At 42.0% G+C, this 21830-nt stretch overlaps 1 protein-coding gene across 2 annotated transcripts in view; it reads left to right on the top strand.

Moving 5' to 3' along the window:
• The first annotated feature begins 732 nt into the window (after positions 1–732).
• The window catches only part of PPL (periplakin), a 45034-nt gene continuing 23936 nt past the window's right edge, over positions 733–21830 (top strand). The window contains exon 1 of one of the 2 annotated variants that reach the window (XM_007498716.3): positions 733–1055. In XM_007498716.3, the coding sequence (XP_007498778.1) occupies positions 994–1055 (62 nt within the window). In that variant the 5' untranslated portion in view covers positions 733–993. The remainder of the gene's footprint in view (positions 1056–21830) is intronic. The other variant, XM_056806111.1, reaches the window with a different exon arrangement.

The raw sequence follows: 21830 nt of genomic DNA, 5'->3' as shown, positions 1-21830 counted from the left end.
TGTTGACAGGTCATTTCTATAATGCCATTAACCTACAAAATGACTTGCCCAGGGTCACATAGCTAGGAGTTATCTAAGGTCAGATTTGAACCCAGAACCTCCAGTCTCTAGGCCTAGCTCTCAATCCACTGAGCCACCCAGCAGTCCCTTTGCAACCTAAATTCTTAAAGCTGAAAAGTACACAAAGACTTGAGGAGGTAATATATCATGGGTATATTATTTAATTTCAGTCACCTGAACCCTGATCCCTCCTTCTTTGTGCCCATTAATTTATACTCTGGGTTTGCTGGCCCTAGGCTAAAAATCTGCCTGCGTACAGGAAACCTTGGTTTGGGGTCTTCTTAAGAGGGTCGTCACTGGTTGTTACCGCCAGACCCAGACACCCCCTCAGGATCTTTAGACTGTGGGGCAGAGCTGGGTCACAGCCAGGATTCCAGGACAAGGGGAGGGAGCTTGGCTGGCACTTCCACGGAATTTACAGCTGAATTTGCAGCCGGGTGCCTGTCTGCTCTGCCCCCACCCCTAGTCCCAAGCTGGCACCACCATCACCCTTTTACACATCGGGTGTAAATGCAAAAGGAGCCAACGTTTATTCTCACGCAGATCGCACGCCCTCCCCCCCCACCCCCCCACCTCCATGCACTGGTCCTGGGTCCCCGCCTCACACCCTGACTGTGGGTAAAAGGGAGGGGAGTGGAACCGGGAGGGAAGCTCCGCCCGCCTGGGTGACAAGAAGGTAAGCACCACCTTCTCCCAGGAAAGCGAGAGGGAGAGGCAGCCTCTGGAGCTAGACCCAGCCCGGCAGTGCAACCCCGCCCCCCTGGAGTAGTGACCAAGAGCCAGAGCTGTGGGCGGCAGTCGGGGGTTCTCCTGACAGCCGCTCTCACACCTGCCCGCGCTGCCACCCACCCTCCCGAGCCACTTGCCCTGGTCCAGACCCTCAAACACACACACACTCCGGCGGGCAGGAGCTGTGCACACACCGAGGGCAGGATGACCTCGCTGTTCAGGAAGAGAAACAAAGGCAAATATAGCCCCACGGTGCAGACCAAGAGGTGAGGAAGCGGCTGCCGGTTGGCACCAAGGGGCCCTTTTGCTTCTCGGAGAAACTCTAGGCTGACTGGGGACCGGGAAGGGTCGCACTACGGGTGGGATCAGACCGAGCGGGAACTAGGAGAGGCGCAGAGAGAGGGGACCCAAGGCAACCTGTTGAATGACTTCCGGCCACCTGCTGCTGGAGCCGCGGCCGCCACTGCAGCCCGGGGGTTCCTGTTAGAGGGGAGTCGATCTTCAGGGGTGGGAGAGGTCGGAACCCCAAAGCACACGGATATTTTGGGGGCTGGCCTTCGCGGAGTTCGTGCTCAGTCCTGGCAGGGGTGTGGCGCCAGGCCTCCCCCACCCTCCACTCCAGCCCCGAAACTGGCAGGCACCTCATTAGTTCAGGTTTGAAGGGCTGCCTGAGAATGGAGAATAACATGTCTTGATGTGTTTGGATTAAAGCAACAGCCCACGTTGGTTTGATAAGTACTAATATATTCACTTAATAACCGGTTTGGGGAAACTCTCATTGAGATACTGAGCTAGGGCACAGAGGTAGAGCCAGCTTGGGGACGGGAGGAGAGGGGAGGAGAGGAGAGTGGGAAAAAGGTGGAACTCGGAACGACTTCTGGCCCCCTATGGATGGGCAGGGGAGGCAGAGGGCTCCCTGGGTCCTCTGACTCCCACTGGAGAAAGTTTTGCTCATCTTCTTGCCCAAGTGGGTATTTTGAGAGCTCTCGGTTGGAAAGGATTTCTGACATTGGTGGGAAGAATAACTGGCATTTGTTGTTTACATTGCTCTTTCCAAACAACAATCGTGTGAGACAGGTCCTACAGGTACAGTTATCCCCATTTTACAGATGGAGGAAATAAAGACTCAGGTTAAAAAAAAAAGTCTAAATTCACATTTGGTCTGAGATTCCAAACCAAGTCTCCATTTCCAAGTGGGATCTATCCACTAAATTACATTAACTCTCTACCCAGCAAGAAGGGATATCAGTGATAGGCTTCCCAAAATAATCCACCTCATTGACCCCTCTCTCTCTTTATCCCTTCTGTACACAGCCTTTTCCCCCTCCTCTTCAATCAGCATATCTAACCCAGCCCATTCTCTTTCACTGCCCCCTTCCCCAGGAGGGACCATGTGAAAATAGGACTTTGCTCAGGACTCAATGCTGTTTTAGGTTTGTCAGGCAGGCATTTGGACATGTCTGAATGAGATTTTAAAGAAGGATTTGGAGAGTCACTGTTTTCCCCTTATTTGCAACTATTTCCCAAAAACTACTAGGCTCATCAGTTCAATTCTACATGCCTTATTTATTAGGCATCTATGTACTTGTAGCTGTCCTGGGTTTGAGGAATACAAAAAAGAAAGAAAACATACACAAAGTGATACAAATTAAATTTAAGACGGAAAGAATGCCGATAATCTCATATTGCCTTGACTTTTTCTAGAGAAGTTACATTTATTCCACCCCCATTTCCTTTTCCCTGCAAGATCTGGTCTCCCTGTGCCCCCATTCCAAAAAGATTATAGACTCTGGGCTAGTCAGAAAAGGAAAGACAATTCTCTTTTCAGCTGACTGTATCCTGACACAGCTATCAACACCAGGCCAGGGTCAGCTCCTCCATTGCTGTTCTCTGTATTGTTGCACAATCAGATGCTCTGTGCCAGTCTCAAAAGGCTCTTCTTCCTGAAGGGGCTCCTGTACCCCGCTCCCATTCCTTTTCTAATTCATTTCATCTTGCTTTGCCTTGCCTTATTGTACCCCACTTCTGCCCTTGGGAAATCCCTGGTTAGCCCAGATCCTATTTTCCCACCTTTCCCCCTATCTCCCATCACCTTGAGACTTAGGTCTACAGGAAGAAGAATAAGATCCTGATCACTTATAAAAACTCTAAGGGAAGTGGGAAATAAATCTGGCTTCAGTTCTCTGGGCAAAGCAAGTGGAAAGATATGCCCTTTCCTGACTTGTTTGGAGTCAAGATTCTTCTCTGCTGAGGGGAGGGGAGGGGAAGGGGAAGGGTTAGAGGGAGGGGCAAACAGATGGCACAGAGATGGGGGGACTGGCATACATAATGAATACCATACAGCTGCTCCACCCCTCACCCTACTGAGTTATGCAAAGGCTGAGTAAATCACACTCCCCTCCTCAAAATAAATGAGCAGGTGGATATGGGGCCTCTCCCCAGGCCACCAAGGTAGGTGTTGGCACATTTAAAGGGAAAGGCTTTTGATCCTAATTCCATGAGAAACAATCACTACAGAAACGAATAACTGCATTCCAGGCCTTTAGTGATCAGGGAAGCATTGGTCACTTTTCCTAAGACCAATATTTAAATGAAAAGAGGAAGGGGGCAGAGGACTGTATAGATCCCCTTCAATTGGTCAATCAAAAAAAAATTCACATGGAGTGCCTACTCTGCCTAGAGATTTCCTTTGTGGAGAGTTTTCTTTTAATTAACCAATCATATATTTATTCTTAGAATCATAGTTGTAGAGCAACTGGGTAGCAGAGTGGATAGAACACAAAGCCTGGAATCAGGAAGATCTGGATTCAAATCTAACCTTAGATACTTCCCAGCTGTGTGACCTCAGGAAAGACACTTAACTCCAATTCTCTAACCCTTCCCACTCTTCTGTCTTAGAATTGACCTAAGACAAAAGGTAAGAGTAAAAATTAAAAAATAAAATAAAAAAGAATCATCTATGATGGAAAGAGGAAGTGTCTACCAAGGTAGAGCTCATTTTTTTTGGTAATTCTAAGATCTCTAGATTCTTCATAGAGAACACTGAGGTCCAGAAACCAAAGGAAACTCAATTCAGCTAGTATTTATTAAGTCCTCATATGCCTCGCACCATACTAGCTAGCATAGAGGACAAAAAAAAACCTGCTTGCAAGGAGTTCTTTGCTCTCTATCCAAGGCATGGTCAGGAGGCAAAGTAGACATAAATTGAAAAAAAAGGACTGAGCTCTGAGTCCTGAGTTCAAATCCTAGATCTATGACCTTCTGCCTCTGTAAAGTAGATTGAATAAGTCTCTCTACCTCTCCAGATCCTCAGTTTTCTCATTTTTAAGAGAAAAGGGTTAGACTATAGATGACCTCCCCATCTATGATTCTCTGAACACCATGACTGAGCACAATAGAGGAAAGGGATGCTCCCTCTCTGATCTTCAGTCTTCCAGTAGCTGAAACTAAGAGAAGGCAATGTGTGAAACATCCTTCTCCTGATTGTTGAGCCTCCTAATCATAGGTGTGGAGCCCAGATGGAAGTTCTGAATGTTAAAATAATCAGCTAATAATAGAGTAAGCATTCTGGTGGGGCCCTGGTGCCCAAGGCTCTTGCAGGTCATGAGAGGTCAGAGACTTGATGGGGAAAGGGGCAGCTTATTCCCAGCCCTGTCATTCCTTCCTTCCTTCTTCCATTCAACATATACTTAGTGATCACCTGCTATGTGCCCAGCCTTGTATTAGGGGTGTATTAGGGTGGGGTGCAAAGAATTCACTGCCCAGGCTTTCTAGGAGCCTGCATAGTTGTGGAGTTAAGATGTGTGGACATGTTCAACAATAATGCAAAAAAGTGTCAAATGAATGGCCCAGATAACTGGTATTATATATAGAAACCCAGGGGAATTCCTAGGGAAGGCTTCACACTGAAAATATCTGAGATACTTCTTAGTGCCTGCTCAAGTGCCCTGGGCTCCACTGTAGGAGAAAACAGCCCCACTGGGAGTATGAAATGTCTAGTTGCCTTGGAGCTGCTATCATTCCTTCTGATGATGAAACCCTGGGAGAAGAAAAGTAATAGCAGAACTTCAAATTATGGCAGCCAGGTAGAACTGGCATCAAGTTTTCAGCTGTAGAGAGGGGTGGTGGAACTGATTTCTTTGAAGGTTTGGGACCATTCCTCAGTTAACAAATGATATAGGGACTGTTTTTTTGTTTTTGTTTTTTTCTAATTCTAAGCAGAAAGAAAGGGCTGTGTGAGAGAATTCAAGACAAGAATCCATAGTCTGGGTTTCTAGTCCCAGTTTGTTAATGTGCTTCTTTGATTGAACTCATCTGGATCGTCTTGGGAGTCCAGGTGTACTGGGGCTAGCTCAAAATGACTCTTGAAAGCCTGTTGTTAAATTTTCAGTGTGAGCATTTACATCTGGAAAAGTGGCAAACTATAAATCAGGGTTTGACTTAGTGTTCTACTGATTGTCTTAACGTAAAAAAGTACTAGAGAGGGGGCAGAAAGTTGGCTTGATCAATAGAATGCTAGATCTGGAGTTGGGAGGGCCTGGGTTGAAATCTGGCCTCAGACACTTCCTAACCATGTGATCCTGGGCAAGCCACTAGCCAACTGTCTAGCCCTTCCTGCTTTTCTGTCTTAGAACTGATACTTAGTTTAAAAAAAAAAAGTGATGGAGAAACTTTAAAGTTTGGTTTGTACCCAGATTAAATTCCAAACTTAAAATGTATATTGTACCCATTAAAACACTGATATAGCCTTTATCAAACTTTTTGCTGCCTCGTGGAAGGGAGAGAGGAGGGAGGGAGGGAAAGAATCTGAATCATAAAATGTCAGATAACAATTTTCAAAAACTTTCTACACGTAATTGAAAAAAAATTATTCAGGAGAATCCGACTTCAAATTTGGTCTCAGACACTTAAATCACTTAACTCCAATTGCCTAGCCCTTACCATTCTTTGGTTTTAGAATTGATACTAAGATAGAAAGTAAGGGTTAAAAAAATTTTTTTAAGTATGTTGAACCTTTTGGAGAGTCTGTTGTTAAACATTTACAGCATACCACTACCTGTACTTCAGTTTGTACCATTTGCAGGGATATATTAAAGGGCAGATTCCAAAAGATAATGAACTCTGTAAACTGTAGCTGGGATAAGTCCACATCTGCCTCACTTATATGGTCCTCCTCAACTTAAAACTACCAATGTGATCCCTATTGATCATGATTAGGATCATAGAGGATAAAAAAAAATCAATTCCACACTGGCTCAAACTAGGACAACTGGTGTGGGGAAATACCTGTACCTCAATATAAGCATTTAATAGGCATCTACTACATGTCAGGATGGGGTGATAAAAACAAACGTAAAACTTCTGTTTTATACTCAAGGAGTTTACATTCTATAAGACCATGTTGGTGAACCTATGGCACCCATGCTGGAGGGAGCTGTTTCCCTCCCCCTCTCCATTGTGCCTGAGGACATTTCTCACATGACCTGCCCCACTGCCTAGCAGCCCAATGGGAGTGCTTCCTCCCTCTCCTGTCTGGAGTATGGGGAGGCTCACGTGTGTTGTGAAGGTGCAATTTGGGTACTAAGTCTCTAAAAGGTTTGCCATCACTGCTCTAGGAGATAACATCTATATATGTGGGAAGAGAAAGGAAGAGCAATCAGGCTAGAGCCACAAATAAATCTATACAAAAATATGCAGAATAAATCCACATATTTGGGGAGGAGTGAGGTGGGGGAAACACTAGCAGCTAGTTAAGGAATCAGGACACATTCCCATAAGCTCACCTTGGCCTTAAAAAGGGGACAGGATTGAGCAGACTTATGTATGAATGAAGAGCCTTGTCCTTTTGCTAAACCTGCATTCTTTGGGGGTTCTGGAGCCAATTGCTTCCTTCCCAGAGTATTGTTTTGTCCTTTGGAGCAGATGAATTAGAGGTCTGCCAGGGAAGAGGAAGCCTGTATTCCATGCCCATTCACCAGGAACAGGGTGGTAGGAATGGTAGGACTGACCCTAGGTAAGACTGATAACTTGTCTTCCTCCTCCCCTTTCCCTACCCCCAGCTCTTCTGTGCATCTCTTTTTCTTCAGCCACACATTCCTCCCCACACTCCACCCCAGTCTTCTATCTCAGAAGAAGAGAGGAAATAAATCTATTCAAGGTATTTGAGATTTAATGAAGTATCACTTTTTTTTTTAACCTTTACTTTACTCCTTAGAATCAATACTATTTCGATACTATGTATCCATTCTAAGGCAGAAGAGCAGTGAAGGCTAGGCAATGGGGGTTAAGTGACTTGCTCAGGGTCACACAGCTAGGAAGTGTCTGAGGGCAGATTTGAACCCAGGACCTACCATCTCTGGGCCTGGCTCCCAATTCACTGAGCTTCCTTCCTGCCAAGGTATCACTTATAAGAGTATCTACATTTTCTTTTTCCTTCCTTTCTTCCTTTCTTCCTTTCTTTCTTTCTTTCTTTCTTTCTTTCTTTCTTTCTCTCTCTCTCTCTCTCTCTCTCTCTCTCTTTCTTTCTTTCTTTCTTTCTTTCTTTCTTTCTTTCTTTCTTTCTTTCTTTCTTTCTTTCTTTCTATGTTTTAGAAATGCTCAATCAGAATATCCTGCAAAGGTTTTGGTGGGGGGACTTCCTAGCATCCCCTGAAAACAGATGCCAGTCTTATGGTAGGACTGGGAAGGAAAGACGTAGAGAAGACCAGAAACTTGTTGTGGGGAAAGGATGGGAAGAGATGGGGGAATTCTTTAGATGAAACTTCAGGTTCAATGAAGAAATGGGATTTAGAATTCAGAAAGAACCACACCCTCCCTTCTGCCAGTAGATGCTCTGCTGCTGATAGCCCAGTACCCCTCCCTCTAGACTTGCTGCAACCTGTCTGAATCCTGCAGCAGGAAAACTGTACCTTTTGTCTTGGTTTCCTACCTATCTTCCTAGGTAATAACTATGCCATAAACTCTACAAGGGGTCATCTGGGCAAAAGCCCTCTTTCTGTAGATAAGAACACATCTAAATTAAGTGAAATAGATGGGAGCCTCTTCTGTGGCTCAGTGGATAGAGAGCCAGGTCTGGAGGCAGGAGGATCTGAGTTCAAACTTGACCGCCAGATACTTCCTAGCTGGGTGACCCTGGACAAGTCACTTCATCCCAATTGCCTAGCCCTTGCCACTCATAGAATTCATACTAAGACAGAAAGTAAGGGTTATAAAAGAATTTTAAAATAAAAGTAAAAACCTTATGAGAAGCCATGAAAAAAATAATTACTGTCAGAAGGTGGGCATAAGGCCGTGCTCCAGGCTGTGGCCTATGAGGAAAGGCATGTGAAGTGGACAAGTGGTGATTTATTTCAGCATGTTCCCTGAGCAGGCTGGTATTGCAAAGTTTGGACCTGAGGTACAGAAAATTCTGGAATAGGGAATGGGGGAGGGGGGAGAGAAAAGCAGACTAGAGTTAACAGGAGGAAAAAATAAATGAAGGAGGATGTGTTAGAGCAGAGGGAGGAGAAACAAGCAGGTCATGGAGATGTTATAAACTAAGAAACTCTGGTTCAAGGACATAAGTGGAAGGGACTTTTGGAAGTAAATTGTGTCCTCCCTACTAGGATAAAATCTAATGGGGCTAAATGGGGCTGTGGGTAGAATTCATGGGGTATTCTCTGCTGGAGGAACTATGAGTAGAGTCAGATTACTTGTCGTCAAGGTAAATGCATACCTACTATGCATGGGTGCCTTGAATACAGTAGGTGCTGAATACATACTTAATTGAACTGCACAAATGGGTATATACCAAAGGATACTTTGAAATATTTCTTTCTATAAATGTGCATATTAAAACTCCAGAAAATTTTTCTTTTTGTGGTAGGCAGATATTTATTTTGTGGTGTTGCACATCTCTCTTTTGGGACTAGACCAGATATTTTATTGGCAGAGAGATCTCCAGGAGAGGACGTTTTAATATAGGTCAGACACCTGCTCTGCAAAGGATAGTCTTAAGTTTCCTAAGTCACTAAGAGATAATGTGACTTGCCCAGGGTCACCCAGCTAGTAAGGGCTGCAATTTGAACCTAGCCTTTCTTGACTATATTATATAATGCATTCTCTCCATGGATCTTTAGAAGCACAATTTTCAAACCTCCCTAGGATGCACAAATTAACTATTCCTGATTCTATGGGATCACTAGTCAGTAAACTATACCAGAGAACTAGTAGAATTATATAGATTCAGAGCTGGAAGAATCTTCAGGAGTTATTTAGTTCAAGCCTCTAATTTTATGGTTGAGGTAACTGAGGCAAATAGATGTTAAATACCTTAGCCAAGGGTCACACAGCTAGTATCAGAGGCTGAATTTGAATCCATATCTTTCTAACTCCAGGACCAACATTCCATATTCTGTACCACCTACCTACCTTCCCAGGAGATTAAGTGGGCCATCTGAGTGAGCCAGTCACTCTATCTTACCATCTCTAGTCTACACTGAGAATAAATTCTTAAATTGGCTTCCTTTCCTTCCCTGGGCAGAGGGTTTATGTTGAGTCTTATTAGATAAACAAGAAAGTCTAGGGTAAAATTCATTGGCTGCTCTGCTTGTTTCTGAAAAGATGCATATGGGACCAGAACAGAGCTGAACTTTTCAAAATTTGTTCCTGCTCTATTTGTTTGGACTTGGGTTTTGAACTGACATCTTTGAAGATTTGAATTATCTTCTGCTTTGAGAAAATGTGAGGTTTTTTCTCAAGGAACCAGGTTTAGAAGTCTGAGACTGCTCTTATGCTTCAAATGTCAGGGAGGGAAAAGCTGAACATGTGTTTACTATACTGGGAAACCTACAGGGAAATCATGGAATGTAGCCGGAGCTAAATCTAAATGGTTACAAATTCCTTTAGGACATTAGTCATAGAATCTTGGAATCTCAGTGTTAGAAGGGATCTTAGGACCTATCCAGATCATACCTGAACAAGAATCCCCTATAATTCAATTCAGTAAGTATTTTTTGTTGTTGTTCAGTCTTTTTTCAGTGATGACCAACTCTTCCTGAACTGATTTAGGACTTTCTTGGCAGAGATACTGAAGTGGTTTGCCATTCCCTTCTTGAGTTCATTTCACAGATAAGGAAACTGAGGCAAACAGGGTTAAATTGCCTTGCCCAGGGTCACATAGCTAATAAGTGTCTGAATTCAGGGGGCAGCTGGGTGGCTCAGTGGATTGAGAGTCAGGCCTAGAGATGGGAGGTCCTAGGTTCAAATCTGGCCTCAGATACTTCCCATCTGTGTAACCCTGGGCAAGTCACTAAACCCCCATTGCCTAGCCCTTACCACTCTTCTGCCTTGGAGCCAATATACAGTATTGACTCCAAGACAGAAGGTAAGGGTTTATTTTTTTTTTTTAATTTTTTAAGTGTCTTGAGTTCAGATCTGAACTCAGGAAGAGAATACAGCACTCTATCCACTGTTCCATCTAGCTGCCCCAAAGCATTTATTAAGTGACTGTAATTGTAATACAGTGAAAGATACGAAAAAGTTATGGAGTCAGAGGATAGGGGTTAAAATCCCACCTATGATGCTTACTGTTTAGTCAACCTTGGGAAGTTCCATAGACCTCAGTTTCCTCATCTGTAAAATGAGGATGTTGAACTAAATAGCCTCTGAGATTCCTCATAGTTCTAATTTCTGCCTGTGGGTCAGAAACTAAGGATCCAGAAACAAAATTGATCAAGCAGTACAAGTTTAATACCTCTTTATTCTAATAGATCTTGTTAACTCTCTGGCTACCATTAGTTATAGTCCTGATCTTCTGGACCATCTCCTTAAAGAAAGAAGCATAGGCTGGGGTTCTGGAGGAGGTAATTGTTGCTTTTAACTTCCCCCATCTCCTATTACAGGGGATTTATGCTGTGTGCCCATTATAGGAACACAAAAGGTACCACCAGTGTGTGTCTCTGGTCAGGGGATCTAAGCTTTCTTCCTTGAGCTATGGGAAATATGGTGTCCTTTTCAAACTCTAAAGCATTTTAACTTTGGTGTCTAAGAGAGAGAAAGGATCCAATTATTAAACTAAGCAAACCTTTGCTGCTTTACCAATTATTCTCTTTCTGATTAATACAGTAATTTACTCTAATTACCTATAAGTTTCTTGTGAGGAGAGTATTATTATTTTACTTAATTAACAAGTATTTGTTCATAGGATCATGAATTTAGAGTTAGAAGAATCTCTTCTCCTCTCTCCTATATATGCTATTCTCCTTGGGAGGACTAAATTATCCTAATGATAGACCCTAGACCTGGCTGAGATGCAGCATGGGTAAGTGAAGGGAAAGCTACATCATAGTCAGAAGGGCCTTGGACAAGTACTGGTGGGATGACTCTGGGCCAATCCCTTACCCTCTCAGGATCTTGGGTAATAAATTATAGAATAGACTATACTGGTAGAGGAGGTTCTTTCACTTGACATTTCCTCCCCCAGTGAAATCACAAGTTTAGATCCATGCTTTCTGTGAATGGATATTAATATGGTAAACTCCTTCTGCAGGTAGATGGTGCTATGGGCAGAGTGCCAGGTCTGGAATCAGGAAGACCTGAATTCAAATCTGTCCTTAGATATTTACCAGCTGTGTGAGCCTGGGCATTCACTTAACCTTGCTTGCCTCAGTTTCCTCATCTGTAAAATGAGCTGGAGAAGGAAATGGCAAACCACTCTAGTATCTTTACCAAGAAACTCTAAATGGGGTCAGAAAGAGTTAATCATGGCTGAAACGACTGAACAAAAACTTACATTAGCTTTTATTAGCTGAGACCAGAGAAATGGATGTCATGCTCACCATTTAGCAAATAAAGGGGTTTAGGGAGGAGAAAGAAACAATTTGATGGTTGTCATATAACATGGCAGTGACAAATCTAGGACAAGCTCTTAGTGTGATTTCCATTTGCTAAACATTTCTTAAGCACCACTTTTGTGTAAGGCAGAGAGGCTAGGCACTCTGTCCTGCTTTATCACATAATGTTCTAGTTAACGATTCAGTGTGGAACCATGAAAGGCTGAATTTAAAGTCAGGGGATCTGAGTTTGGATTCTGGCTCTGCTATTTTTGCTGGCTGTAAGACCTTGGGCAAATCTCTGAGCTTCAAATTCCCTCATCTGTTAAAAGAATAGATTGGAGTGGATGACCTCTAGCTCCCTTTCAGTCCTAAATATGATTCCATTACTCTTTGCTTCAGGAGATTCAGTATGTAGACCACAGGACCAAGGGAAGGTTTATGGCAGATAAGTTATTCAAAGGCCAAGCTTTTGATCTCCAGACCAAACAGTATGTGAATAAGAATGATTCCTACTAAAAGTGTTCAAGAAGTCTGGAGAAGTTATGGTGCTGTTAGGTCTCTGAAACTTAAACAGAAAGGAGTGGGGTGTATATTAGGACAGCTGGGGAGGGGGTGAATGGAAAGGGATGGATGACTTTCAGGAAATAGATCCTAGAGGGAAGAACTATTTTCCCCTGATCTAGAACCTTGTATGGTTGAGGCCCCCTGACTTTTCCAGAGCCCTGGCTACTCTAATGGACCAGGATCAATTGTCTGAATTAAACCAACATCATAGGGGGCAGCTGGATAGCTCAGTGGATTGAGAGCCAGGCCTAGAGATGGGATATTCTAGGTTCAAATCTGGTGTCAGACACTTCCCAGCAATGTGACTCTAGGCAAGTCACTTAACCCCCATTGCCTAGCCCTTACCACTCTTCTGCTTTGGAACCAATACACAGTATTGATTCCAAGACAGAAGGTAAGGGTTTAAAAAAACAAACAAACATCTTAGGCCAAAGTCCACTGGAACAAGAGCATAATATAGTAAAAAAGACATTATTGCTGAGAATTATTGAGACACTATTGAGACTATATGAGACACTATTGCTGAGAACTGCTGGGTTCAAATCCCAATCCCTGAGACTAAATGGCAGTATGCCTTGGGGTATGCCATTTTACTTTCTCTGTTCTCTTCATCTGAAAAATGAGAGGGTTGATTGAAATGACCTCCAAGGTCCCTTCTAGCTCTAATATTCTCTGATCTATGATCACCGTACAAGAACTCAGAAAAATACCTGCCACAGTTCGACGTGAGGAGGGAAAGAGGTGAAAATGGGTGTCAGAGAGGTGTGGACATACCCACATTCCAGAAATACCAGCTCTGTAGGCTGGGTCTTTGATCCCTCACCACCCATCTTCCTTAGCCCTTCATGAAGTTTCTGAGATGAAATTAACCCCAAAAGGGAGGATTCTTCCAGATTATAGAGGTGACTAAGAGCTGGGGACTGACTCAGGGCCAAAAACACAAATGAAATTGGTTATGGCAGAGAGTATTTCCATAGAGCACACCCTGTACTAAGCTCTCAAGCCAATGTTCAGCTGAATCTCCCCAAGAGGGAACATCCAACTCTCTTAGACTGAAAAAGAACAAAACTTAGAAAACTGCACTTGGAGGTGGGAGGGGACATGACAGGTGGTGCCAGGAGATGGAACTGTGCAGGTAGAAATAGCTGGCCTGGGACCTAATAAAAAGCTACATTCTCTCTGTCCTGGGCTCTGATTCAGCCCAGATTATTTGGAATTCAAGGCTAGTCCCACAGGAGGGCTATTTAGCAGCCCTTAAGTAAGGTGAGATGTCCCTGTCAAGAAGGTGGCCCCATTCTCACACTGCAGAATCAGAACCAGGCTTCCTTCTACCACCTCATGGCAAAAGAGATCCAGTTAGGGAGAGGAAGGGAGCGCACTAGCATAATTTTGGAAAGGCAGAGAACTTCCTGGTTCTTAGCAGTCCCCTCCAGCAGACATAGAGAGAATAAGAACATTTAAAAAATACTGTGGAATGGCCCAGCAAGTTTATTTTAATCAGCTGGATGGACTTTGGGACCTGGTGCACCCAGCCGAGGCAGCAGGATTCAGTTCGATGCCATTGAGAGGAGGGGCTGGGACCCAGGCACCCAGGGACTGCTTCTCTCAGTCACGGATGGTCACAGTTAGACTGGCAGGCACAGCCTTGGTGGAAGACTTCAAAGTGGGGGAGTCCAGTAGAACTGGCTAATACTTAAGGGTGGGAAGCCAGAAGTTCCAGTTTGGTTTTTCATGCTTTAGCTCTGCTCCTCCAAAATAGGTACAGACATATCTAGAGGTCCAGTCAATTCATTTAGGCAAAAGGTGCCCTCAGTTCAGAGTTGTGACCCCACAGAAATGACCCCAAGTTGTGCCCTGGGGATGATGGTGGCTTCTAGAGTGGACCAAACTAACTTCCTTGGGGTTTTTAACTCTGAGGGACAAGAAGTACAACTCATCTAGCAAGGCATGTGGAAGGACTGGCTGTTACTAGGAACAGGGCTCTTAGCAACAGGATCTCTCTTTTAAGATCTGGCATCTTATTGCCAGTTGCTCCTAGGATAAGGGTGAAAACTAGTTTGGAAAGAAAGGGCTATTCTGAATGCTTCTGTGCCCAAATTCTTCCCACTACCACTTCCCCACCTTCATTGTAAACAGATCAGAGTTCATCAGTAAAGCAAGAATACTACAAATCATATAGATCATAGATCTCAGTGGTCATCTTGTCTAAGCCCTTCAGTTTAAAGATGAGGCCCCAGTCCAGAAAAGTGAAGTGATTTGTCCAAAGTCACACAGCTAGCAACTGGCAACACCAAAGTTTTATTCCAGGTCCCAGGACTCTAAATTCAGCTCCCTTTCTGCCTTTTCAATGATAAACACTGACCCACCCCCTCTCCTCAAAACCCACTCAATTTAGGTAACTGTTCAAATGAAGAAGGAACCATTAGATGATTTTGCATGAGATTGATAATTTGAGTTCCAATCTGGTTCTGCTATATAGTTTGTTGAAAGTTTGGGGCTGGAGAATTGTAAAGTCCTAATTAAATCCCCATTACCAATAAATATTCCATTTCATCTCTTTGTTTTAAGAGCAGTTCCAGATGTTTGAATAGAGTTTTCTAAACATTGCTGTTATTTCCAAATTTCCTACTCCAGTGTCAAGGATACTTCCAGATTTCTAAACAAGAGCTTGTTCCAGCCTGCTAAAGAATCAGCTCAAATGGTCGAAGTATCCCAGGTCATTTTTTTTTAGTTCTTTAAGTACCAACTGGTTCTGACACTGTGCCATGGGTACTGGCTTTTATAACATCCATAAAAGGATCATAGACCCAACTCCAAAGTATGCACAAAGCCAGAGGACAGGTTAATGCAGCAAGATTGTTTTTGGTTTTGTTTTTCTAGTTCTCTCAGACAGACTAGACTATATGTGGAAAAATCACTTGCCAGCTCTCATCTCAGTTTTCTCATCTGTAAAATAGGATTCTGTGATATGTTCATAAAATTAGTCATGATTTAACAGAATTTTCCTTGAATTAAAAGCTATGGTTTCTCTGTAGAAATAGTAAGTAGTCATGGTCAAACCTAAAAACCTACTTTAATCAGGAGGGTGCTTCTTTTACATTCTATTTTTTACATAAAAATTATTGTTGTTATCTTTTGTTTTTAGATTTTCAAATATATCCCTCTCTCTTCTCTTATTCCAGGAAGCATCCCCTATAACAAACATTTTAAAAGAAAGAGAAAAAGTAGTTCATCTTTCTTCAGTTCAACCAAGTGTAATAGCATATGCAATGTTCTTTACCCTTAAAACACCCCACATCTGCAAAAAAGGGAAGGAAGTACCTTTTGTCATTATTTTGGGGTCTAAGAACACAAGTTCTATTTTCAATAATAAATATGTCTTTCATCTTGGGCAGTGATAGGACCTGAAAGAACCTCAGAAGCTTTTCCCATTTCCATTCAGAAGCTTTGCCTCCACATAAGAGTTTCTGATTGTAATGACAATTTCTCCCAGCCTTTGGGAAGGTAAAGTAGGGACTCTTATCTGTGCTGGAGAGATCCCTATTTGTTTTCCCTGTGGCTCCTCGAATCCTCCATTCACAAAAGACAAAGAGGCTGTTTTGTATTTGCACCTAAGGTTTCAAACCCAGCCTGAGTTGGGTTTGGTTATTCTGTGTCTTTTAAACACTCTCCTGGAACAACTTCAACTTTTGAAAAAAGCCAATCCAGAGAATTACAACTTCCATGTCAGGTCAATAACATACAGTTAGTTCAGTCCTTCTGGGTCTTGAGTTGGACTAAGTCTTCCCTTCTTTACCAGGGAATTTAGTAAACAGACTTGTAAACAGAATGAGTAAACAGAGTTCCTCTTTACCACCCTGGACAGAGACCCTCCCTGAACCTTCCTGGAAACAATCCATGTTCTAGTATAACAAGCCAAAAGAGAAGAAAACAAGGCCTGATCCTCTGGAGAAATGTGCTCTGAATCTGTTCCCCATTATTACACCCACTCTTCCTGACTGTGATTGTGAAATAAGCTTTGGAATCCCCTGGCCTCTGCAGACTGCATGTTCTGCAGCACTGACTCTAAGAACCTTAGCTCAAAGATGAAGACAATTAAAAGGCATAAGAGGGGGCTTCCACCTGGAGGCAATAAAGATACTGGGACCCAGCTCCACCCTTCTAAGTTCATCTTTTAACTGATGCTGGCTTCATCTCAGGAAGGTGGCATTTTCTTTAAATCAATCTATCCTCTCACTAAACCTGAGGTTTCCCTCCTTGACAGGCACCCATCTGCTTCCCTTTCTACCTTCCTATATTTCTATGATTGTTCCTTTGAAAAGGGTCAGTTAGCATTTAATTCATCTACCTGGTTCAGTCTCAGTGAATAAAATTTTCTAATAAATCATAAAAGTTGATTTTTAAAAAGCTCTACAAAACAGCTGAGTTGTGGATAATTAGAGTGTCCTCTGTAGCCTTCCTCCTCTCTTCCTTCCCTATGAGAGAGAAGGAGAGAGCTTTTAGGGAAGAATCTAGCTTGAGATATGGGATAAGGTTGAACAGCCAGACTTCAGACCTCTCTTTTTCTTTCCCTCCCTCCCTCCCTCCCTCCGTCCCTCCCTCCCTTCCTTCCTTCCGTCCTTCCTTCCTTCCTTCCTTCCTTGAGCAGGTGCTCTCAGCCTCTAAGCACAGGAAGGGCCAGGGATATTATTCCTTCTATTCAAAAGTACATCAGGGTGAACTGGAAAGTGGTGTGAGTTGGAAAGCAAGTCTGATTTACAGGTTGTTTTATTCTTGAAAATCAATCTAGCAACAAGATTTCTTTGTGCCTCTTATGGGCCAAATAATGTTAGGACAACCCATTTTCCTTTTCTCATTTTCCTCTCCAATGGCCTCCTTTCTTTCAGTCCCATCTCCCTTTGCCTCCCCAGGAGGTCCTTCCTATCTTTTCCTGGGAAGATTCTCCTTCTGTGCTGGACTGAATGACTCCTTGTGGGTGGCTGGGAAAAGAAACAGAATTGATGCTAGGTAGATGGTAGGGAGGGGTCCCTATCAGCTCCATCAGCCATTCTGACAGACAGTGGGTGAAACATCTGGCTGCCCAAATACATATTCATTATAGAGATGAAAGGGCCTTGACTGGCTCTACTGGTTTCCAGAATTTGTAGGAGCTAGGCCTCACTCTTTGCAAATTCCAAGTCCCTCCCACATTCCAGGCACCTCCTGGCACCAGAATTCACACCACTCACAAAATTACATACAAAATTCATAAACACACTAATATGTATATGTGGGACTTGGATTAGATCATCTCTTCTTAAAGGCCCCTTTTAGCTCTGATATTCTATGGTTTATAGGATTCTAGGTCACCCTCACCCACAGAAAAGGAAGGAGGATATAGGACCATTTTGCTTTACAAGATACATCTTTCCCTCTGTGGTCCAGGGCCATATAAAAGCAATGGCCAGGGTAGGCTTCTTGGAAGCTAAATGTTCCTGGACTCAGGCGATGTTAGGTAGAGGCTGGGGCTACAAGGATGTCAAAAGATAGGATGTAGCCACTGGCCTTGAAATCCTGCTGAGCTCCAATTTTTATCCCTTCTCCTGACTGCAAGCCCAGAAAGCCTACAGAACTGATCATTCTGACAATAGGATCACTCAAATCTCAGGAGGCAAAAGATTTCCTTTGTTTAAAAAATAGCCTGAGGGTGGGGTCCAAAAGCCCAATATATTCCTATACCCAATGAAGCCAATGGGGAGGCAAGACTGGGGAACTGGTTTGAGAACAAGCCTGGTGTGTCCGTGACACTGAGGCTTGGGGCTGGGTGAGTGAATGAAAGGAGAAGCAAAGTCCTCCTCCTAATACTTCAGGTCCTTCAAAGAAGAGAGCAATCACTAGTTAATTATTTGGATTATTTGAGTTAAGGACATAGTTTTCCTGTGTCATGATATTAGAGTTGGGATGAGGTGGGGCATAGACACTGTGGCCAAACTGGGCAAAGAACAGATGATTTGGAATTAGAATGACTGCAGGCCCAACAATGAGACTTGGCTTAGGGACAATGGAGTTAAGATCAATTGGCACTAAAATACTCAAGGAAGAATTTTACAAGGGAATAAGCACACACAAAGCTTTATAATATTATCAATGGACCTTCTAGGATGGAATTTTTCAATGTAGCCTCCTCAGCCTTTCTAAAATCTCCTTGATTTAAAAGCATTGTAGAATAGACCTAATTCTTGTCTAGCTACATTCTAGATAATCCTTCAAGATCTGCCCTTTCCAAGAAGCTTTCCTTGCAAATTTCAATCCATAAATTCTCTCTCTTATCTGAATTTATAGCACTTATTTTCTACCCAACTCATTTAGTACTTACTAACCTATGATATCTTTTATATTACTGTCTTGTACTGGTGTTTTCTTAATTTTTTTTTTTGTATGTGTCTTATCTCCCCAGGTAGATCTTAAATTTCTTGAAATTAGGGATTTGCAGAATCACCAAATTCCCAAATTGGAAGGAAGTCCACAGACCATCTAATCCAAAACAAACTTAAACTCCTCTGCAACATCCCCACCTGAAGATCTCTAGTGAGGAGGAACTCACTACATTTCATTATTTAATAACTCTTAAGCATTAGGAAATTCTACCTTGCCATAACTTCTATCCAATGTTCCTGGTCTTGTCCTCTTGAGCCATACAAACAAATCTAAATCCTTTTCCCCATGACAGCTCTTCAAATTTTTGAAGATAACTATTGGTCCTTCCCCTAAAACTTTATTTCCAAACTAAGCATTTTCAGTCATTTATACCATAATTAAGGCCCTTCACTATCCCAGTTGCCTGTTTTCTGGAGGCTCTCCAGTTTATTAATATCCTTGACATGTAGTATCCAGAATTACACATAATACCTCACATTTATTCTAGATATTATACCTCTTTTTTTAAAAAACCCTTATCTTCCATCTTAGAATCAATACCGCACATTGGTTTAAAGGCAGAGGAGTGATAAGGACTAAGCAATGGAGGTTAAGTGACTTGCCCAGGGTCACACAGCTGAGGTCAAATTTGAACCTAGGACCTCCCATCTCTAGGTCTGACTCCCAATCCACCAAGCCACCCAGCTGCCTTTGCCTCACTTAATAGGCCTAAGATCATATTTGAGGTTTTTTGCCCAACATTTTGCATTATTGATAATGAGCTTGCAGTCCACTAAAACCCCCAGATCTTTCCCATATGAACTGCAACATAACTGTACCTTCTTCCATCCCATACTTGTAAAGTTGATTCTCTGAATTTGTATGTAGGATTTTACAATTATTCTTATTAGATATCATTTTATTAGACATACTCCATTGTTCTGGCCTGCCAAGATGGTTTTTTGATTCCTTACTTTATTATTCAAAGTGCTGGCTCCCCCTTCTGGCTTCATATTTGATATTAAAGCATTAAATAACACACGGTCAAGGACAATTCCCAGAGACACTCTACTAGAGAATATTCTCCAAGTTGACAAAGAGCCATTAACCTGTTCTAAATCCATTTCATTTACTGTTGTCTACTCTTCATGTTATATACAAGGAGACATTGTCAAATGCTTTGCTGAAATCTAGGTAAACTATATCTACAGCATTCCACTAATTTATTGTAAGTCTAGTATGGATAGGAATAAGGATTGGACCTTTGATTTCACTGGTATAGAGAACTCCCAGATAAGAGAAATGCCTCTACCAATGCAGGTAGGTGCATTATCTATAACTTGGAGGTATCATGGCTCCAAGGCTATCTCTCTAGCCACAACTATAGAGGTATCAAACTTGATGGGCCACAAAACTCCTGAAGGTGATTGGAATCATATTAAAACATAATTGGGAAATGTTTAACAATGAAAAAAACAATGTCAATTTTTTGGTTTTCCCCCAGTCTGACACTACTGCACTTTATCATGATACCTCACCACTCTCATAACCCTCTCAAAGTCTGTTCTTTTTTTCCTTTTTATTTTAAATCCTATTTTCTTTTTAAAGCACAAACTAATTTTTTTAGTTCCAGATTCTCTCCTTCTTTCCCCCACTCCATGAGGAAGCAAAAAGAACAAAACCCATTACAAATATATATTGTCATTAAAAACAAACTTCTTTGTAAGTGTAAGGATGGAAGGAAGGAATAAAGGAAGGAAGGAAAAAATGCTTTGTTGTGTATTCTAAGTCTATCAGTTCTGTCCAGAGGTAGATAGCACATTATTTCATGAGTTCTCTGGAATTGTGGTCATTGTATTGATCAGAATTACTATCTTTCAAAGTTCATTTGTCTTTACAATATTACAATTGCTGTATAGATTGGTTGTTCTAGTTCTGTGCTCTTCTTTGTTTCAGTTCATAGAGGTTTTCCAAATCTATCCCCTTTATCATTTCTAACAGTACAATAGCATTCTATTGCATTCAGCCATTCCCCAATTGGACATCTCCTCAGTCTCTTTGCTACTACAAAAAAAGAGTTACTATATGTGTATGTGTGTGTGTGTGTGTGTGTGTGTATGGATCCTTTTCCTCTTTATTTGATCTCCTTGGCAAATAGCCACAGTAACAGTATTACTGGGTCAAAGAATATGTACCACATAATAGCTTTTGGGGTATAGTTCCAAATTGCTTTCCAAAATGGACTAGTTCACAGTTCTTCCAACAATACATTAGTTTGCTTGTTTTCCCAAATGCCCTCTAATATTTGTCATTTCTCCTTCTTGTCAACTAAGGATATAAGGTGGTACCTCAGAGTTGTTTTAATTGCATTTTCTAATTATTAGTGATTTAAAGCATTTTTTTAATGTGGCTATTGATAGCTTTGACTTTTTCCCTTCGAAAACTGCCTATATATGTTAAAAATGAAACCTTAAACAGATGTACTTACTGCAAAGACTTTCCCAGTGTCTTTTCTTCTAATTGAATGCTCTTAATGAAGTCATACTGGCTTTTTATATCACTATGTGATTTTCTAGATGTTCACCAACAATTCATTTGATAACACATTCTGGACCCTGCTTTATATGCTGTGAAGTCATAGAAAGAAGTCATGGTTAGGAGATCTAGATTCAAATAATAGGACCTTGGGAAAATCAAATCTCTCTCTACCTCAGTTTTTTAATATATAAAATGAGAATAGTGGTCTTTATATTATACACTTTCCAAAGTGGTTGTGAAGAAAACATTTTTTTAACCAAAAGGTAGAAGATAATAATAGATATTTACATTATAGCACTTTAAAGTTTGCAAAACACTTTAAAGATCTCATTTGATCCTTACCCAACCCTGTAAAATAGGGTTAATCCTTTTTAACACATTAAACAGAGGTTCAAGAGAAGTTAGATTTGCCCAGTAGCACAAACCAGTGTCTGAGATGGTATTCAGTTTTCTCCTGACTGTATAGTCATTATCTTCATTATCATTATTATTTTTATTATTCCCACAGGACCAGAATGTTGTTGTATAACTAATAAATGTTCAACAAATATTGATTGGATGGGGTTAGAAGAATGACAGGATATGACTCTAAATAATAACACACTTCAGCTCAGTTGCCTTTATATAACAAGTGGCCTGAGAGTCAGACAACATTCCTGGAAGGAATTTCACTAATATTCTACCACATTTGTGGCTTTTAGGCTTGGGGTCATGTGCAGCACTAAAGAC

Source organism: Monodelphis domestica, chromosome 7 (genome assembly GCF_027887165.1).
Source record: "Monodelphis domestica isolate mMonDom1 chromosome 7, mMonDom1.pri, whole genome shotgun sequence".
Classification (NCBI taxonomy): Eukaryota; Metazoa; Chordata; class Mammalia; order Didelphimorphia; family Didelphidae; genus Monodelphis; species Monodelphis domestica.
This window is presented reverse-complemented; position numbering and strand designations above follow the sequence as displayed.